Raw genomic sequence first — 18,544 nt, 5'->3', positions numbered from 1 at the left:
TTGCTGGTAAGGAACCACCTGAGGGTATTAGAGCTCATTCTACTCGAGCCAAGTCTTCCACTTCTGCTTTAGTTAAAAGTGTTCCTGTTCTGGACATTTGTAAGGCAGCGACTTGGGCCTCCCTCCACACTTTTGCAAAGCATTATTGCTTGGACTCCGAGATGAGGAGGGTGGGCCACTTTGCGTGCTCTGTCTTGCAGGATCTTTTGGTATAAAAGGGTGGACACCCTCCCCAGGAGTGGGACTGCCGTGGGAATCTATTCATAAGGTGAGGAATCCACAGGCAGATGTATCCATCAGAAGAACAAGTTACTTACCTTCGGTAGCGCTTTTTCTGGTGGATACAGTATCTGCCTGTGGATTCCTCACTGACCCACCCTCCTCCCCATTGTCCTCCTTTGTATACCTTAAAGGATGCCTTGTTTGACATGTTGTTTTACATTGTATATTCTTTCTATCTGGTACATTTATAGGAAATGCTTATGTTCTTTAGCTTTCCTTTTTGATTATGTACTATGTATATTTGTACGAATATTGTGAACTGTGTATACTTTGAATCTGTTGTCGGTCCAGCTGTTCGCCTTGGAGGCACGGAAAAAATATGTGGAACTGACGTCATCACGCCGACGAGGCCCTCTCATGACTCCGGTGACGTCATGCGGAGTCGTGAGCGGAGCCAACGTCCTCATCGATGTGGAGAGCTAGGAAAAAATTCAGCGAAATGCTGGCGCAGGGGATATTCATAAGGTGATGAATTCACAGGCAGATACTGTATCCACCAGAAAAAGCGTTACCGAAGGTAAGTAACTTGTTCTTCATTGACATGTTTGAAGGCTGAATAGTATTGATAAGCATACACATGTACCTTTAGGAAAAAATAAGCGAGAGGGGAATATTGAAATTATTTATACTCTTTCCCCCTCTTATATGTGAGTAGTAATGGACCCCTTCTCCTTTAGCAATAGAGAAAACTGAAAACGTTTAGGTGTACTTGGCCTGCACATTTGAAAGATTTTAGCATCCAGGTTCTCAAATGAAAGATATAAAATTTTACTTGAAGTAACTACTTCCACCATGAATATTTGGAAGTTGTTAAACCTTGGTGTAATGCATTAGGGACTAACTACTCTGAGGTCCCCAGATGACATCTGACGGTTGTCGTTCTGGCTCCAGTGTCTCTCAGAGCCAACCCCAGTGACAACCCACTGGTGGGGGGCTGTGCCTTCGTGGCACACTTGACATCCCCCTTGAAGTTCCCTATCCTATTGGAACTCTTAGCACTTGGGGAGCATTTTCTCTAAAGCTTTACTGTCAGGGAGCCATCTTTTGTTTTTCTCAGTTAAGAGGTGAGAGTCCTGACCTGTGGAACTAGTCTGGGGCCCTTTAGAGAACTGCCCCCCCTTCCAAATGGGACCCTGCCCACCCATGGAGTGTTCTCCCCCTAGATACCTTCTTGTAGGGTGACCCTCACCTCGCTAGGGATATGCCTCCACGGATAATCCCCCCAATCCTCCTCATAAGCCTCAAATCACTTGCCAATATCATTTTTAACACCTAAGTCCGGCACCAGATAAGTAGAAATATGGACCCTCTTGTCTCCAGAAGGCACTGAAGAAATGCTTCCACCAGCAATGCTGGACTTTGTCTGTTTGGCCTTGATGTCCCGTTCCTTAAGACTCTTCTCATGAGCCAAGCACTCCAAAGCAATTCTCTTCTCCATGGCTAGTTTCTTTTCCTCCATGACCAGCTTCTTTTGTTCTGCTTCCATGGCCAGGCTCTTTTCCTCCATCTTGAATGTACCCATCTCCAGCTTGTACTCTCCGCCTTCCCTTCCCCCAACTCCTAAAGGGACAGGTTGCTAGTTGACACACTGCTCCCTACACGGGAGGGGATTTCCACTCTTGGGAGTAGATTACCCATTCCTCAACAGACTGCATTTCAATACTTTCCTGTAGGTCTTTCTCTGATCCTTCCTCTTCCACCTGCTCATCTGTTGTGACTGGCAACTATTGGGCCTCTGCCCATATCCTCTAGGCATTTTGGAGCGCCCCCTTCTTGATGGTCCTTTTAGCGGGCCGTCCCTCTCCCAGCAAAACTCCTTGAGCTAAGCCACCATTTAGCTCTCCAAGTTGACACGGTCAAACTCCATATTTGCATGTGAGGTCACAGACACTATAAGTCAGGTACAGTAGGAATTAATTTAAAACAAAAAGGCAAATCCAGGAGAATTTAAAACTGAAACTGGTCTTAGATATAAGATCGTAGTGTACACCAAATCACTGTATAGGGTCTGGTCAAGCAGCAACCTAATCAGGGTAAGGCACAAGCAACCTCAAATTAACCTTTGCTCAACCCCCTGATAGCTTGGCACAGAGAATTCTGTCTTAACTTAAAGGCAATGTATAAAGTATTGTGCAACATTTACAATAGTAAAACAGTGAAAACGCAACACAAAAGATTCCCACTCCATGTTAAAACAATAGAGCTTAATTTAATAACTACAACAAGACCAAAACAACAACAATCTAATCAGTAGAACCATAGTTATACATTTTTAAAGAATAAACTGTAAAATAGCGCCTAAAAGCATAAAGCGCCAACCGGAAGTATCTGGTCGTGCTCGACCAGTTCAAAGTGAAAATCTCAGGCCGACTGTGATGGAGCGTGGGTCAGATACAGTCACAGATTAGTTCAGCTGAACTTTTACCTTTTCAAGTTTTGTGCCAAAAGTCCAGTTTGCATTGGAGAGGGTCGCCGGGAGCAAGGAGAGCATTGTGTGCGGTGGTCGGCGTGGCATGAAGAGCAGGACGGGTGGCACAGGCGGGCTGAAGCTTCACATTGGCGGTCCTCCGCAGGCTGCTGATGCTGCTGTGCAAACAGACAGGCTGGCAGCAGCTCGTGCTGATTTTCAGCGCGAACGGGCCCATTGGTGGTCTCGACGAGCCAAAAAGCTTCATTTCAAGTGCTCGACACCAAGGGTCCAGAACCAGAGAAGCACCACTTAGGGCTCAGCAACTTGCTGAAGATGGGTCTAGGAGCTGTTGGGGAGCATTTTAAGTCCCTGAGACTGAGACCAGGAGGCCAGCAGACTACCCCTGTGAGTCACCCCAGCTTCCTAGGTGCAAGATGGGTTGACGGGCCAGTTCTTACTCCTCAGGCAAGAGGGCAGCAGATCCGCACAGCAGGGTAGTAGCTCCTTCAGCATAGCAGTCCAGCAGGTGGCAGTTCTTTCAGCAGCACAGCAGTCCTCTGGCAGAGTATTCACAGGTCCAAAAGTGTACTGAAGTGGCGGGGTCTGAGGCTCTTCTTCACTACATAGATTGTGCCTTTGACATGGGGAGAAAGTTCTAGACGCATGCCTTTGAAGTGCACAGATGCCCTGCCTTCCTTGCACTGTCTTAGAAATGGGGGCATCTAGTTGGCAGAGGTAGGTACCTTTGTCCAAGTAGGGATCCTTCTTCCTAGTCAAGGCATACTAAACTTTATTTTCCTACCTTGTTCTCAGGGATAGTTATGTTTATAAGTTGTTATAAGCAAATGCCCAATTCTATCCTTTGGGAACAGGTATCTTTGCAATAGTGAAAAACAAAATTGTCAGTATTTCACGATCAGGACATGTCACACACACCACGGCATGTTCTACCTTTCACATACACTGCACCCTGCCCACAGGGGTATCTTGGGCCTACCTTAGGGGTGACTAACATGTAAGAAAAGGGAAGGGTTGGGCCTGGCATATGGGTGCCCTTGCCAAGTCGACATGACAGTACTAGACTGCTCACAGATACTGCAGTGGCAGATCTGAGTTACATTTACAGGTGGCTTATGTGGGTGGCATAATCGGCGCTGCAGGCCCACTAGCAGCATTTGATTTACAGGCCCTGGGCACACGCAGTGCACTATACTAGGGACAGACTAGTAAATCAAATATGCCAATCCTGGAATCACTTATCTATAGCAATAATTTACGAAGGGAGCACTTGCACTTTGGCACAAAACAGCAGTGGCAAAGTGCCTAAAGCATCTAGACCAGCAAAACCGAAGTCCAGCACACAGCAAAAACACAGGAGGAAAAGGCAAAAATACAGGGGAAACCCAAACCAATGGTGCTAGGTCTAACACCCTGGATCCAGACTAATTACTTGGGATATGCAGCCCTTTGTATGGAGACAGAACATAGCCTATTTATGTGTAAGAAAGGCTAGGTGCATCTCTTCCCTCCCATCCTGCCAGTGATGGCCCATCCAGTCACACCTAAGCTCCCATTGTGTGTGGCTGTCTAGGAGGAATTCACAAAGCCCAACTGCGAACTACACTCAGTCATGTGACCAGAGACAGGCTGCAGGTACCAAATGGCTGAGGAAAGAAAATGCTAACTTTGTGGCGTTTTCAGAATTAAAATTTATACTCCGACTTCATAAGTTAGTGTTTTAAATTTGTATTCCAGAGACACCAAACATCTTTCCGTTTGGAAATTACACTTATAAAATGAAATAAGGCAGCTTCAATGTTATCTTATGGGATAGGCCTTGCAGTAGTGGAAAATGAATTTAACATGTTTTCACTACCAGGACATGTAAAACGTAAAAGTACGTGTCCTGCTTTTAAAATACATTGCTCCCTGCCTCTGGGCTATCCAGAGCCTACCCTAGGGGTGACTTATATGTATTAAAAAGGAAGGTGTGGGCCTGGCAAAAGGTATATTTTGCCAGGGGGAATTGGCAGTTTAAAAAATGCAAACATAGGCCCTGCAATGGCATGTTTAAAGGGCTACTTAAGTGGGTGGCATAATCAGTGCTGCAGGCCCACTAGTAGCATTTAATTTACAGGCCATGGGCACATGTGGTGCATTTTACTAGCAACTTGTAGGTAAATTAAATATACCAGTTGGGTGTATGCCAATGTTACCATTCTTTGGGGAAAGAGCAAATGCACTTTAGCATTGTTTAGCGCAGAAACCTGAGGCCAGCAAAAACAAAGTCAGCAAAACAGGTCTGAAGGTAAAGCTTTAGGAGGAAATCACCCCAAGAATTCCAGATCTAACAGAAGGGATTTAGAGCACTTTAGTCAGTCTATGTTCATTATCATTGCATTGACTTTAAAAAGCATTGATTTATTGACACCTCAATGTAACAGAATGATACTCCCTTCAGAGAGGCTATTGTGGTGGTTCCTCTGAGTATTTGTAATAAATAGGTATAGGCAGTATTAGTTTTCACAATTAATATTGCTCACTCTAGCTTCTTTTCTTTACTCTTTGGTTTGCAGCATTTGGATTCACTTTAATGAGTTCATTGTCTTCATGTGATTCAATTTATGGTTGTGAATTTATTGAGGGATTCAAGTGAGGAGTGTCGCATGGTTTTTCTAACAGCTTGGTCACCAACTGGGATTGTTAGAAGTACTGTTTAACGAGAGATAGATACATAGATATTGATAGATAGATTTTGATTGATAGATTTTGATTGATAGATATTGATAGATAGATATAGATAGATATAGATAATGTCTATTTCAGTTAATGAAAACCATAATTTTATACAGCACAATACAATAAGTTAAAAACATTCATAACATTTACTATAATGAACTACATTATCCAGGGAATCATTATAAACTGAAACTTTAACATAAAAACTGGGAAGGGGTTAATCCAATGGTTGTATACTAGTTTGCTGGGTTTTAATTGTACTGTTAAACCGTCCACCCCAGAGCTCCTGGTTTCTCCTACAGCCGTACAGAGAGTTGATTCTAACCTGCCGATATAAAGTTCCATACCGTGTAAACAATCATGAGGGATTGGCGCTGTCAGTCATTAGACTGCGTGATCTTCATATCGCCCCACGGTCTCTGTTTCTGCAACAATACGCTGTTCAGTGCCTAACGTAGATAGTTATTTCTAACCATGAATTCGTTTTACATCTTCCATGATCCCAGATGTACAGTGCATATGTAACTGTAAAATTTGCTATGAAGTGCAATGATGAAATTGAAACCCCATCAGGCTGGACCACTTGCTCGTGGCTTCTTTATACGCAGCAGTGTCACTTCGTATTCTCTTGTTTCTGAATATTTCTCATTATTGAAATTGAAACAGCATCATGCTGGACCACTTGCTTGTCGCTCCTTCATAGGCAACAGTGTCACCTCGTATTCTGTGGTTTCTTATTATTTCTCATCATGTTTGATATTGCCTCTTCCATGATACCAAGTAAAAAGTGCAGATGTAACGATGCAAAGTTCGCAATAATGTACAAGGATAGCATTGAACGGCATCAGACTAAAACATTTATTAGTACGTTTTCGTATTTCTACAGCTGTTATCGGACCTTTGCCTGATAGTATTCTGTCCTCTTTTGTAATTAATTTTATAAAAGCTGCAATCACTTGGGGGCATTCACCCTTTAAACGTAAAAGTAGCACATGACATCATGTTCTGATGCTGTTCTGTTTAAAGACTTTTCACAGCAAAGTCTTACCTTCACTAAGAAGCTTAGGGCAAATTGATGCAATGGGAGTCAAATTTTCCTGATATTGATGACAAAGTTTGCACTTGGAGGAAAGACGTTTCGACAACCATTTTGGAAGACAATCTGTAGTTTGACACAGGCCAAGGTTCAGGTGTAACAACTTAATTTTATAAAAGAAACTGTTAAGTACTACTGTGGACAGAGTTATTACCATCCGCGCATTTCTTCTGTTGCTAAAATCTTTCTTGTCCCTATTCCATGAGATCCTCTTTGTTTAGAGATGTTTTAAAGAGGTCATGCGGTAAGGTCAATTCCCATAATTCATTTGCCTCTAGATCATTCAAGGCCACCTCAAAAGCCTGCATCCAGCTATGTGTTTTAGTCATAATAGCAATTAGATTTTTTTTCGATATCTGGGACCGCTATAACGCTTGATTGGACAGTCTTAATAGTGACGTATACGTAAGGAGCTGTGTTGAACTAGTACTTGATTAAGCAAGCCAAATTCCAGCTGTATCTGGACCAGAGATGCATTTTGAGGGAGTCGAAAGAGAAGGTGGAATTCCTTACCTTGTGCAGAATTTAGAAAGGTCCCAAACTTCCCTGTTAAAGTCTCTGTGCCAAAACTGATTGTTGGAATAAACTTGACCTGTATCACTGTAAGACGAGGTGCCACTGTTGGGCTTTGCAGTATGTGGTCTGAGGATTGAAGGGCTGCAATTAAGGAGTCGGTCTTTGACTTTAATGAGTTAAGATCTAAACGATAATACAGGCAATCCAGCAACCAGGCACCAATATATTTATTGCAAGAGTTTCATGAGACCGGCAGGCTGTCTTTCTTTTTGATCTTTCTTCCGAACACTGCGATCTGAATCTTTGTAAGATTCACAGTCATTTCATTTTCAACACAGTAAGTATGGAGTTAATACAATATGTAGCCCAATTCCAGTCAAGTTCATCTGAACTACATCATCCGCATACTGTAATGAAGTCACTTGACAAAACCCCAGTCTCTGTGGATGTAATTTGTCTGCATCTAGATGTGCACTTCAGTCCGATATAAAAAGATTAGAAAGCATTAGGGCAAGGAGACTACCTTGTTATAAGTCTGTTTACAAGCCCTCTGTTTACAAGGGCAATAAACGTATTTGTAGGCAGTAGGGGTTGGAAAGGGCATGTTTAATAGAAAACCAAGTATTGCAATTCTATTTTACTTGTTTCCGGGTTGTGAAAATCGAAACAAACTCATTATAAAATCCCTATATCATACTAGCTATAATATAATTAACTATACATTATATGGCACCTTTGGCTCCCAATACCGCCTCACCTGAAGTTTGAGGGCGACTGGCGGCGAGGAGAGTCCCCGGAGGCGACCTGCAGTCCCCGGCTGTCGAGATCTGCAAGGGGAGCGTCCCGGAGAATGGAGCCCTCGACTCCGCCTAAAATGGCGGCTGACACTGACTCTGCTTCCCACTTCGAGTGCGGTGGCCCCAAGTCACAAGGGGAGCTCCGCAATAACCACTGAGGCAGCGGACTCCGAGGCACTGCATTGTGGACCCCCCACCGGCTGCCTCTGCAGCTTTGTTGCTGGAGCGCGACTCGTGGTGACGCCCGAGACCAGAGGGTGACGCTCTGAGCCGGGATCCCCACTGGAGAGGACCTTCAGGGGCAGCGGTGAGTTGAGCTCCGGTTGCGAAGAGGGGCGGGGGCTCCCTAAGCTAAGCTTGCCACGGTCATTGGAAGCACCCATTAGACTGGCGCCTGACCTTAAAATGGCGGTGGTCAAGCGCCATCTCACAGCCTTACAGGGGGAGCCCCTACCCACGGTCCAGTTTTCGGCAAGCTGCCTCTGCCATGGCACCCTCCCTACATGATTAGGGATTTCGTGAGACCACCAGAGGTTAGCCTGTAGAGCAAATTCATGTTTTAATTGAATCATAGGCGTTTCTGGACTAAAGACTTTCGGTCACCCAAGACCACCACCGTTGAGTGCAACACCACCTGAACACCTGGCTGAACAATGGCAAGAATTTACTGCTCTGTAAATATGTAATATATAATTGTCCAAGCCTAATCGCTGTTAAAATGTAATCCTGAGTCAATTTGCAATTTGTATATATATTTATCTTTAACCACTAGTATATGTAGTAGACCTTTGTACTTACTACCATTCCTATGTGATTTTAGAGTTTATCTGTTTGTATCTCTTCCTTGAGTGACTTTACAGCTTATACATTTACAATGTTTCCCTTCTTTCACTCCACTTGTATATATAACTCCAACCACTAGTATATGTAGTAGACCTTTGTACTTACTACCATTCCTATGTGATTTTAGAGTTTATCTGTTTGTATCTCTTCCTTGAGTGACTCTATTTTTTTCCCTGTTTGTATCTCTTATGTAACTCATGTAATCCAAAGTCCTTATGTAACGCAACTGGTTCTTTTGTAAAGCGCTCTGACACCTTCGGGTAATGTTCGCGCTATATAAAATCGCATCAAATGAATAAATAAATTAATATATCCAACCTTACATCTGAAAATCGTTGAACATTTTGGAATAATAAATGGGACCTCTGTTAGAGATGACCATCGTTTGCGTGGTATTCCCCCAGATTTTTGCCTTTTGCGGAACCCGTTTTTGCTGACCAAGGGACTCTGTGCACTTTACCACTTGAGACGAGTAGTAATGTGCTTGTACTCCCCTCTCTAAGCCTGTTACAATTGGTATACCACTAATTGACACCTTTAATTTAAGTGTAAGTCCCTAGGATAGGGTTTCACATGTACCCTCAGCCTGTAAATGAAATGCTAATAGTAGGCTGCAGCATTTATTGTGCTGACCACTAAAGTAGTACTGTAAAACATGTCTCCACTTTCCAGGTCTGCCATTGGAGTCTGGATGTGCAGTTATAAACTGCCATTTGACCTGGCAAAGTAAATCTTTTTCCAGGTTTAAGCCTTCCTTTTTAATTCTTATGTCACACCTAAGGCTGGCCATAAATGGCAATTGAACACTGTGCATGGTATTTAATAAGTAGGGCACATATAGTTAATGTTCTACATGCCCTGTTAATCAAAGTTGTTTTTCTTTGTGGCAAGGCTGGTCTTCCCATAGGTTAACAGTGGTTAACACTATAACCTTTAATGATCAAGTCTGATTTTATATTACTATTTTACAAATTACACTTTTAGAAAGTTGTCATTTTCCTGCATAAAACCAAAAGTCATTGCTGTCTGTGTCCGCCTGACCCCTAATGGCTCTTCTGTGGTGTGATGTGTATTGCTCCCAGACAGTGGACAAAGGGCCCTGGGAGGGGGACTTCACCCTTGACAGGAAGGCCAGAGGGTTCTGTGCCCTGCCCCTTCCCGAGCTTCAAATGATGCCTACTTGTCAAAGGCTGATTAAGCTCGCACTTAGTCTCTGTAGCCAGGCTGGTGCCAAACCCAGTGGGGGACAGGAACTGGCAAGAGCCTGGTTAACGGCTGAACAAAGGCTTGCCCTCCACCCACAGGCTGGCACATGGCATAAAAGTGGCCTCCCCAAAAACCTCTCCTCAGAACACTTCTGGACCTGTGAGGTTCAGAAGAAGGACTGACCTGCTGTCTGAAACCTGAAGGAGGACTGGTCCTGCTTGCCTTGAACCCAGGGCTCCAGAAGTGACTCCAAGGGTCAGTTTGCTGACCCCCTGTTTGAGCTACAGCTACACAACAATATTCCAGAGTCCTCTCTCCCTGCAAATGCCCACCTCACCATTTCCAAATGGTCATGCACTCTGGACCCTGCTTCAGACCTCTGTTGGAGTGAGTCCTAACCCCAAAGTGGTGCCCCCCACATCCTGGACCCTTGGCTCATCTTACAGATTTCTGCTTTTGTCTCCAAACTGCAGGAGCTGGAACTTCAAATTTTTGCAGCAGAACTAACGGAAACTGGAGTCTCCATCAAAGCCACAGCCATTTGCCCCTCTGAAGGAGATCTGACTTCCGGCAAAGTTTCGAAGTCCTAACTTAGAGGGCATCATCGGGGCTGAGCAACAATCCGTAGACATCAAGGCCTTCCTGGACATGGACTTTGGACTGCACCCGTTCAGAGCTTTACTGCCTTTTTCAACTACCACACCGGTACTCTGCACTTCAACAACTCACCGTTGTCGAACCCTACTTCGGATCATCCTCTAGATTGCCGTGCCGGCAACCACTTTGTCTCCCTAAATTTTCTATGTCAGAAAGTAAACTTTCCACCTGGATGAACCTGGTGTCTGTATCTGATGTGTGCTCTATTGCGACTGGCCTTAACTCTAGGCTTCAATCTGTTGTAGCGTGACCAGGTAATTGCAGTTGGTGCTTTGCGCTTTCTGGTGCTGTACTTTTAATTCAACAGTTAAAAAATCACATATTTGGTTCTACTTATAGTTTGTTATATAGACACAGCTAGTTATGACAAGGTTTTGTGCGCAATCCTAATCACAATAATCCCCACAGTCCAATATACCAGTTATCGCGTTGTGTGCTCCAAGGTATGGGGCAGCCACCAATACCCCAAAAGATAAGGACCAGAAAACCAGTCCACAATATATCCACAATTTATCCTGAGCACCACTCCATGTATATAAATCACAGTCCAATCCGTCTTTGTTCCAACTGCGTTGTTTTTATTCCATCAATGTCTTAAACGTCTTCTCCAGATGCACATCTATCCACAACTTCTCCAAATGCACATATAGCCAACACGTTTTTCGTCAGGTAGGATGCGTTTGCATCTCTGCCTTCATCAGGGCCATAAATAAACCAATAACAATTGTCTTGGTTATATAGAACTTACTTACTCAATATATCCAGCACCATAACACCCATGTGCTCATTGTACATCTGATATTGCATAGATAGAGACAATTCCACCACAGGTGAACACAGTAGTTGGTAATGTGATGTGCTAAATTTTATCACGGAGGCGTACATCGTAAAGCTATACATTCTTTACTTCTTATATATATATATATATAAAAGTGATCCAACTACACTCTATGATCACACCCAATATAAGATCCACCAACTAACCCGTGCTCAGTATCATTTAAACTAAAATATACATTTGTTTTTGATTGTTCAGGAAGAGAGCTCACCTTAACCACGTTTTTCCGTTATAAAAGCGCAATACTTGTCGGAGAATTGGCTGTAATCTACCATCTCCCAACTACTTTTTGGCGAATATATATTGATCACAAAGTCATTTCTCAGACCTGTAAATATAGTTAATGCATAAATAATCCCTCTGACCATCACATATCCTCCTAAAATATAACTATATAATAGCATCGGGTGGATCTGGAAATTGTCGGAAGAAACCGATAGTATTGGTCAAAGTATATGATTGCCTATATTAAAGAACAGCCAGTGAGGATATTTTCGTTGGGCAACAAATAGTATAGCAATATTATTTTTGAGCCTTTACCGGTAGTACAATTTAAGGGGAACTCTCCGTTTTTATATAGTTATATTTTGGGTGTCTTTTCAGTTATTAAAATATTTTCTATTTTTCAAAATGTAATTGGGATTTTTCTTATATTGTGTTTTCACTTTATTATTGTTTGAATACTGCATGAATACTTTATAAATTGCCTCTAAGTTAAGCCTGACTGCTCTGTGCTAAGCTATCAGATAGTTAAGAACAGGTTTATTTAGTTACTTTAGTGGTTCACCCTGACAAGGATTGCGATTCTTATTTGAGGTGATTTCCCACCCCCTCAACTAATACTCCAATCTCTTAAAAACTCCAAAAGAGGTCAAAGCTCCAGTGGATTTGGCAACAGATTAGCTGTTTCTTTCCACACCCACGTACACCAATACTCTCAATAATAGTGACCTAAAACTAGAAAAGAACTTCACATTACTGAAAGATGGAGCATAATGGCATAGATATGAGCAGGGCTGGTGCAGGTGTTTAGCTTTTAACTACCGCCCGGCCCCGCCAAACTTGCAGCTCCCTTGCTCTGTTTAGAGTGTAGTGAACCTTTAGTAGCTCCATCTGTTTAAACTCTTTATCTGGCAGCATACCCACCAAGGTCACTGTGTCAGTCGTCCTGTCCTACAGTCACTCATTTTCCCTACCCTTATCTGCCGTGTCGGGCATAGTGAACAAGGGCTGGCGAAATCCAGAATTGACCCAACATGCAGGGACAAACCTACCTGCGCATCGTGGCCATTCATTATCTCAGCGAAAAGAAACTCCTGCTTTGGAAGCTTGTTTTCTGTAAAGAAAAAAGTTTGTTAAGCGGAGCTTTAAACATGGTGCCCATTCTGCAAACCGTCAGAGTTTCGACAGGAGCCAACATGGGAGTGGCTCTTAGAAAAAAGAGAGCCACGGCGGTGAGGGTCTCTAAATTGGACAGGTGGTCCTCCACCAGGGAGGCGGGGCTCATAACCTTTGCCCCTCTGTCGGACCTTGTGCCAGTGTCTAAAAAAAACCCTTAGACTCTAGACCCTAATCTAGGATTGTTGCAATAGAAGATCTTCTTCCGGCAATGTTGTGCTCCTGTCATGTAAGGATTTAAAGGAATCCTGGTTATTGGTTTTGGTCTTTTAATGAAATGCTCATTTACTGGAGGGGGCTGTTTGAAATTGAAGACTAACTTCCTAGTTAATGAAACACCCCTAAACTGTGTTCAGTGTTTTTCATAGATAGCTTCGGGGGCTTGAAGTGTTTGTTTTGAAATCGGTAATTGTTGCGGATAGGTATTCTGAAAAAGTGAAAGTCACCATCACAGCCAAGGTAGAAGACTGTCTTAAAGTTCCAAGTGATAAAAGAAATGCACCGTTGAAGAAATACATTGACATATTTGACTCTGGAAAGAGTCTGAAGAATACCATGATTAGTGCATAAAATTCAGTATATTAGTTTTAGTTTGTGTCTGTTTTCTTGTTATCTCTTGGACGAGCTGTCTCTTCTCGCTTCCACCCACCTTGTGTTTCATTGTCTGCTGTGTAACTGTCCAGTCTTTTCTTTGGAAATTGGTTGGGGGAGGGAGATTTAAGGGATGGGTGAGTATGTTTGGAATTTAAGTGGGAGAAATGTGGGCTTTATTGTTTGATGGCAGGGTTAGTGGTTTTTAGAAATCTAAACTTGGATATGCTCAAAAGTAGGTATATTTAACTTATGTTTTATAAATATAAATACCAAGGTGTTGTAAATCTCTTTTTGTAAGTTTCCATAATAAAATAAAAGGGGAATATATAGCTGAAACGAACACCAAAATAGTTTTGAAAATAAAGATCACTGTGACCCCTCCAATATACTCTTGTGTTCTGTGCAACACTGGGTTCGTCGCATCCCGGTTTTGTGTTACGTAATTATTTTTATCTCCTTAGTTTATTTCATCCTCAATGTATCACTGTTGTTTCTCCATATATCCTCATCTTTTGGTGTCACTTCCTTTAACCCTGCTAAAATTTACAAAAGTCTTCTTCCAGGTTAGCTGGTTAGAGATGTAACCAAAACTGATTGCCATTAAACTTGAAAAGGAATGGTTGTTCAGTGTTGTGATCAAACAGCTAATGCTGGAACGGATATAGTGCTCATAAATTTGTGTAAATGTGTACTTGATGTAAGGAATTTAGCTTCAGTGTGATCTAATGTTTATCTTTTTTTTGTAGCTTTCAAAGAGATTGATGGACAAAAAATGCAAGGACCAGGTAACCACTGCTTTACAAAAACTTGAACAGCAGGGAGGCAAGGTGAGTTTCAACATTTGTCAGTCTTCAAAGGTAAAAAAGTCATATTAAACTCAAAGATTGTGAAGTAACATACAGTCTAAAATGCAATACTAAGAATTGTTCCACAGCATCAGCTAAACTACACACAAGTGCCCTCAGAGTCCTATCGAGGAATGCTACTCCTAATCAATGTACCTTTTAACAGGACATTTCCCATGTTTCAGCTTACCTTATCCCATGCAAAGGGTCAGAACAGTATTATAATCAATGCTCAGTATTACTTTTAAAGTGCCTTTCTTAGCTAAGAGATGATCAATGGCCATATACATGTCTCTGTGATACAAGATTTTAAGTGTAATATGGAATGGCTTACACCACATATCCTTGATGAGATTGAATTGAATATATTTTTATAAAATTATATAATGTCAAACATAACACTCCTATACACTCTGCACTGGCTTCCAACCAGAATACACCCCAGCCCGGTTTTCTCTCTCATACTATCCATGCCAGCTGATAATTTTTTTTTTTCTTTTCTTTATAAATATTTTCCCCTTAATTTCAATTTGAGTGCGGAGTATTTCTAAATATGTCTTCTAGTTTGTCGCACATGGATTTCATAGTTCATTGGTATGAGCAGTGTAGTATAAAAACAAAATAAAAAAATTAAGAAGCTTACCTGCCAGCTGGGTACTGGCCTATATATGAGTAAGTACTGTAGATTGCTAATTGCAGGCTAGTTCTCGCCATGCCAGAAGAACCCAGTCCTATCAAAACAACTGACTGTCCCTTAAAGGTCTAAGACCTCATGGAGTCTAGTCCTTTAAGCAAAATGATCATATTTGAAATGTGTGATAGCTGCCAGACTCACAGAGCAGTGTCGGCTGGTCACTTTTGAAAGTGGTAAGCCCGTAAACGTTGGGCATGATTTTTATATAGCAAGCGATGTGGACCAGTTCAATGGATAAGGCAAAGTTGGAGTCGTGCACCACTCAAGTATTGTTTCTCAATCAATCCCGTAGGCTTATTTAGTTGTGTTAGTAAGTCCTCTTCCAATCCGAAAGCCGGCTTTCGGATTTGAAGAGGACTGCGTCTATTTGTCTGCACCTCAGAACCACCATTCACTGGCCCTTATCAGGGAGGCCCTCGCTTTTGCATTTTTGCACCCACCCAGCTAAACTACACAGCATACAGGAATAAGCTTGCTATATATCCGTGAGACGCAATTTGGGGACTCATGGACCTCCGTTCCCCACCATCCACACACCATACATTACCCTGAAGAAGTTCATTCCAAATGAACGAAACGCGTTGGCTGGAACTTGTTACTGTTGGATGACATTTTGAATAAAGAACTTAAACAACTAAATAAGCCTACAGGATTTATTGAGAAACAATACTTGAGTGGTGCACGACTCCAACTTTGTCTTAGTCTTCTCTCTGCTTGGAAGTTTACACCTTACGACGGCGGGTGCAGGAGTTGCATGTGCACACTATTTTGGATTACCTACGAACAAAATCATAAAGGAAAAACAGCAGGAAAGTGCGGTTACCTGGTCCGCCGTTGCCCGTCTGTTTCTAAAGGACAAACCTGGGATCCAGGAGGAGTCCCTTTCCTGAGAAAGAACTGAAAAAAGAGATTGGCAAATGGTGCATTTTAAAGCAAACAAATATAGCCATAAAGCAAGGCTTATTAAGCATTGGGAACGTATAGTCTGGAAATATTAAACACATTAAAAATTGCCCGATAAAGCATTTAAAATAAGAGAGAAACTAAATAGCTGAAAATGCATTCCCTCGCCGTTTTTAACATTCATTGTTTGCAAGTCAATCCATGTTTTTAGCATCAGTGTTAACTTAAGGGCATGTACACAACTCCAGTTTTAATGTGATAAATCAGAGAACTGGCCACTTGTAAGCACATGTTACACAGTAAGCACATATCTCTCGCTTTGGGCTCGACTCGGATTTTTGGATCCATTTCTCAAGGGAACAAGAGCGAACCCTGCTCCTTATTTGGATCCATTTCACAAGGGAGCAGATGCCGCAGCTCCACTTCTAAAGAAAAGAGCAATGTGCAGCTAGGGCCTGGGGGTGTCACAGTGGGGGAGATTAGAGTGATGAGGGGTCTTGGCACAATATATAGAGCACAGCATTAGCTTGCAAACGCTTACCATTACAGAGAACAAGGCACCGGATCAGAAGTGGTTGCATCCACTCTCACGTGTGAGGAAAGGGTGGGATTTATGTCTTTGAATGACGGACGTCTGAAATCACGCAGCAATGAAGTCTCCTGCTCCTGAAACCCTGATGCTGATTACGTCACTGGCCTACAGTGTGCATACAACCAGAGACCCCAATGGCAATGAAGTGCTTTAAATCAGAAAGCACTGCGTCGTGCATCACATTAAGAAAGTTGATTTACTGCTTGTCTTCCGTCTTCCAGGACAGGCAGCCTGAAACAGACAACCCAGGCTTGAATGCAGCAATTTCTTTAGAGATACAATTGTATCTCTAAATAAATCGATCTATTTTATATTTTTTATGTAAATGTGTAGGAATTTTCAGAGGGGCGCAGCCCCACAGCTCTAATGGAGAAACTGCCCCTGTCACAGAGAGACATGGGGATTTTATTTCATGTTTGGAGAGTGAAACCCACTTCCAGACCCATCTTCTCATTTTCTGGGATCTGTACCTCCAGTTCTGTGATTGTGTGTAGCTTGCGACTTTTTCTATGAATTGGTAAATTGTTGGTATCCGGGTTCGTTTTCAGAGACACCGAAGAATTAAGGGCTAGATGTACAAAGCATTTTTGAAATGGCAAACAGGCTGATTCTAAGAACCTATTTGCAACCTCAGCATTTTTATATGTACAAACACCAATTTGCGGTTCAGTAATTTGTTAACATATTGCAATTTGTGTTTGCGACTCAAATCCAATTCAGTATTTGAAAGGACTGCTCTTCCAAATTCCGAATCGGTTTGGTATATATTAATGTTTTGCAACCTAATCCTGGTTGCAAAATGTTAATAATTTACAGACTGCAAACTTCTAGGCCCTCATTACGATTGCAGATTGGGAACCGACCGACCTCAGGTCGGCGGTTCTGACCACATTATTTGGATTCAACCACATATGGTGCAGTCTGAAACTCCCATTTCTCAGTGGGAGCTTGTGCACCGGGCAGAAACCGCACGCAGCACAAGCTCCTATTGAGAAATAGGAGTTTGTGAACATCCCTTCAATGTGTGGCAGGCACCTCCTGGTGCCTGCCACACGGTGCAGGGATATTCGGGGGTGAGCCCAGATGTGGAGGGCCAGGGGAAGATGTGGAGGGCCATGTCGAAAAGGCCGACGGAAACCAACATCATAATCCTGACAGTGGAAACGCCGTCCTTAAGGAATTATGAGGCCTTTCTGACGACCGACTGGCTCCATGAGCCCGTCTGATTGTGTTATTGGTCCCTCCGATTGCTGCCTCGCACGCATCGTAATGGGCTGGTCGGACCGCCGCAGTAGATGGGATTCGAACCGCAACCGAAAAGCCATCTGTCTCGGTCCAAGGTGCATCGTGTGAATTCCATAGTTTGCAAATGGGAAGAGATCCTCTTCGTGAATGAAAACAAATATTTTTGTTTAAGAGGAGGCAGTGGTCTACAGGACCACTGCCTCTTAAAATAACTAAAAAAAGGAAAGAAACTTTTATTTTTAAACCGGGTTTAATGAAAACAGACTGCATAAAAAAAAAGAGTCTGCCTTATTAAAAAGCAATAACAGACTTGGTGACCTGTGATGGCTTCGATTCCTTGTGGGCCGCAAATTGCAACCTACCTCCACTAATATTCATGAGGTAAGTCGATTTACGACCCATTTGGAAACCCTAAATTACATTTAACACTTTAATATATTAGGAATTGCAATTTCCAAATATCGATTCGATAAGAATCGCAATTTGGAAATCACAGTTCCTAATGTTAGTACATCTGGTCCTAAGTTCTTAACTTGATTGGATGCAGTGAAACCATTGAGACAGACATGCAGCACCACCAAGCATGTCCAACTACCTACAGTAAAGGAGTGATGTTAATCCCCTCAATGCATATTTAATTCTATGTCAGGACCGGAGGCGAGGATTATGCTCTATCTTTCTTTAATTCCAATAGCAGCACTTCAAAGTTAACAAAAAACCCCTGTTCCCATGAACCACAGGGAACATAATACAAAAACAATAGAGTGTCCATGGGTAGACAGTCCGACATCCATGCATCAATCATAGGGCTCCTGGGGGTATGTAGTCCTCTGTCCTTATCCATTTCTCCTCTTTCTTTAATGCTGCAGCCTAAGATAAGTGCTTTTCG

At 42.6% G+C, this 18,544-nt stretch overlaps 1 protein-coding gene across 1 annotated transcript in view; it reads left to right on the top strand.

Annotated features, from left to right (window-relative positions):
• The window catches only part of PACRGL (parkin coregulated like), a 219,314-nt gene that overhangs the window by 169,545 nt on the left and 31,225 nt on the right, over window positions 1–18,544 (top strand). The window contains exon 7 of the mRNA XM_085642356.1: window positions 14,123–14,203. Coding sequence (XP_085498482.1) covers window positions 14,123–14,203 — 81 coding nt within the window. The remainder of the gene's footprint in view (window positions 1–14,122; window positions 14,204–18,544) is intronic.

The sequence above is a fragment of the Triturus cristatus genome, chromosome 2_2 (genome assembly GCF_964204655.1).
Source record: "Triturus cristatus chromosome 2_2, aTriCri1.1, whole genome shotgun sequence".
In the NCBI taxonomy this organism is placed as follows: Eukaryota; Metazoa; Chordata; class Amphibia; order Caudata; family Salamandridae; genus Triturus; species Triturus cristatus.
Note: the sequence above shows the minus strand (reverse complement) of the source record. Positions and strands in the feature narration are given on the sequence as shown.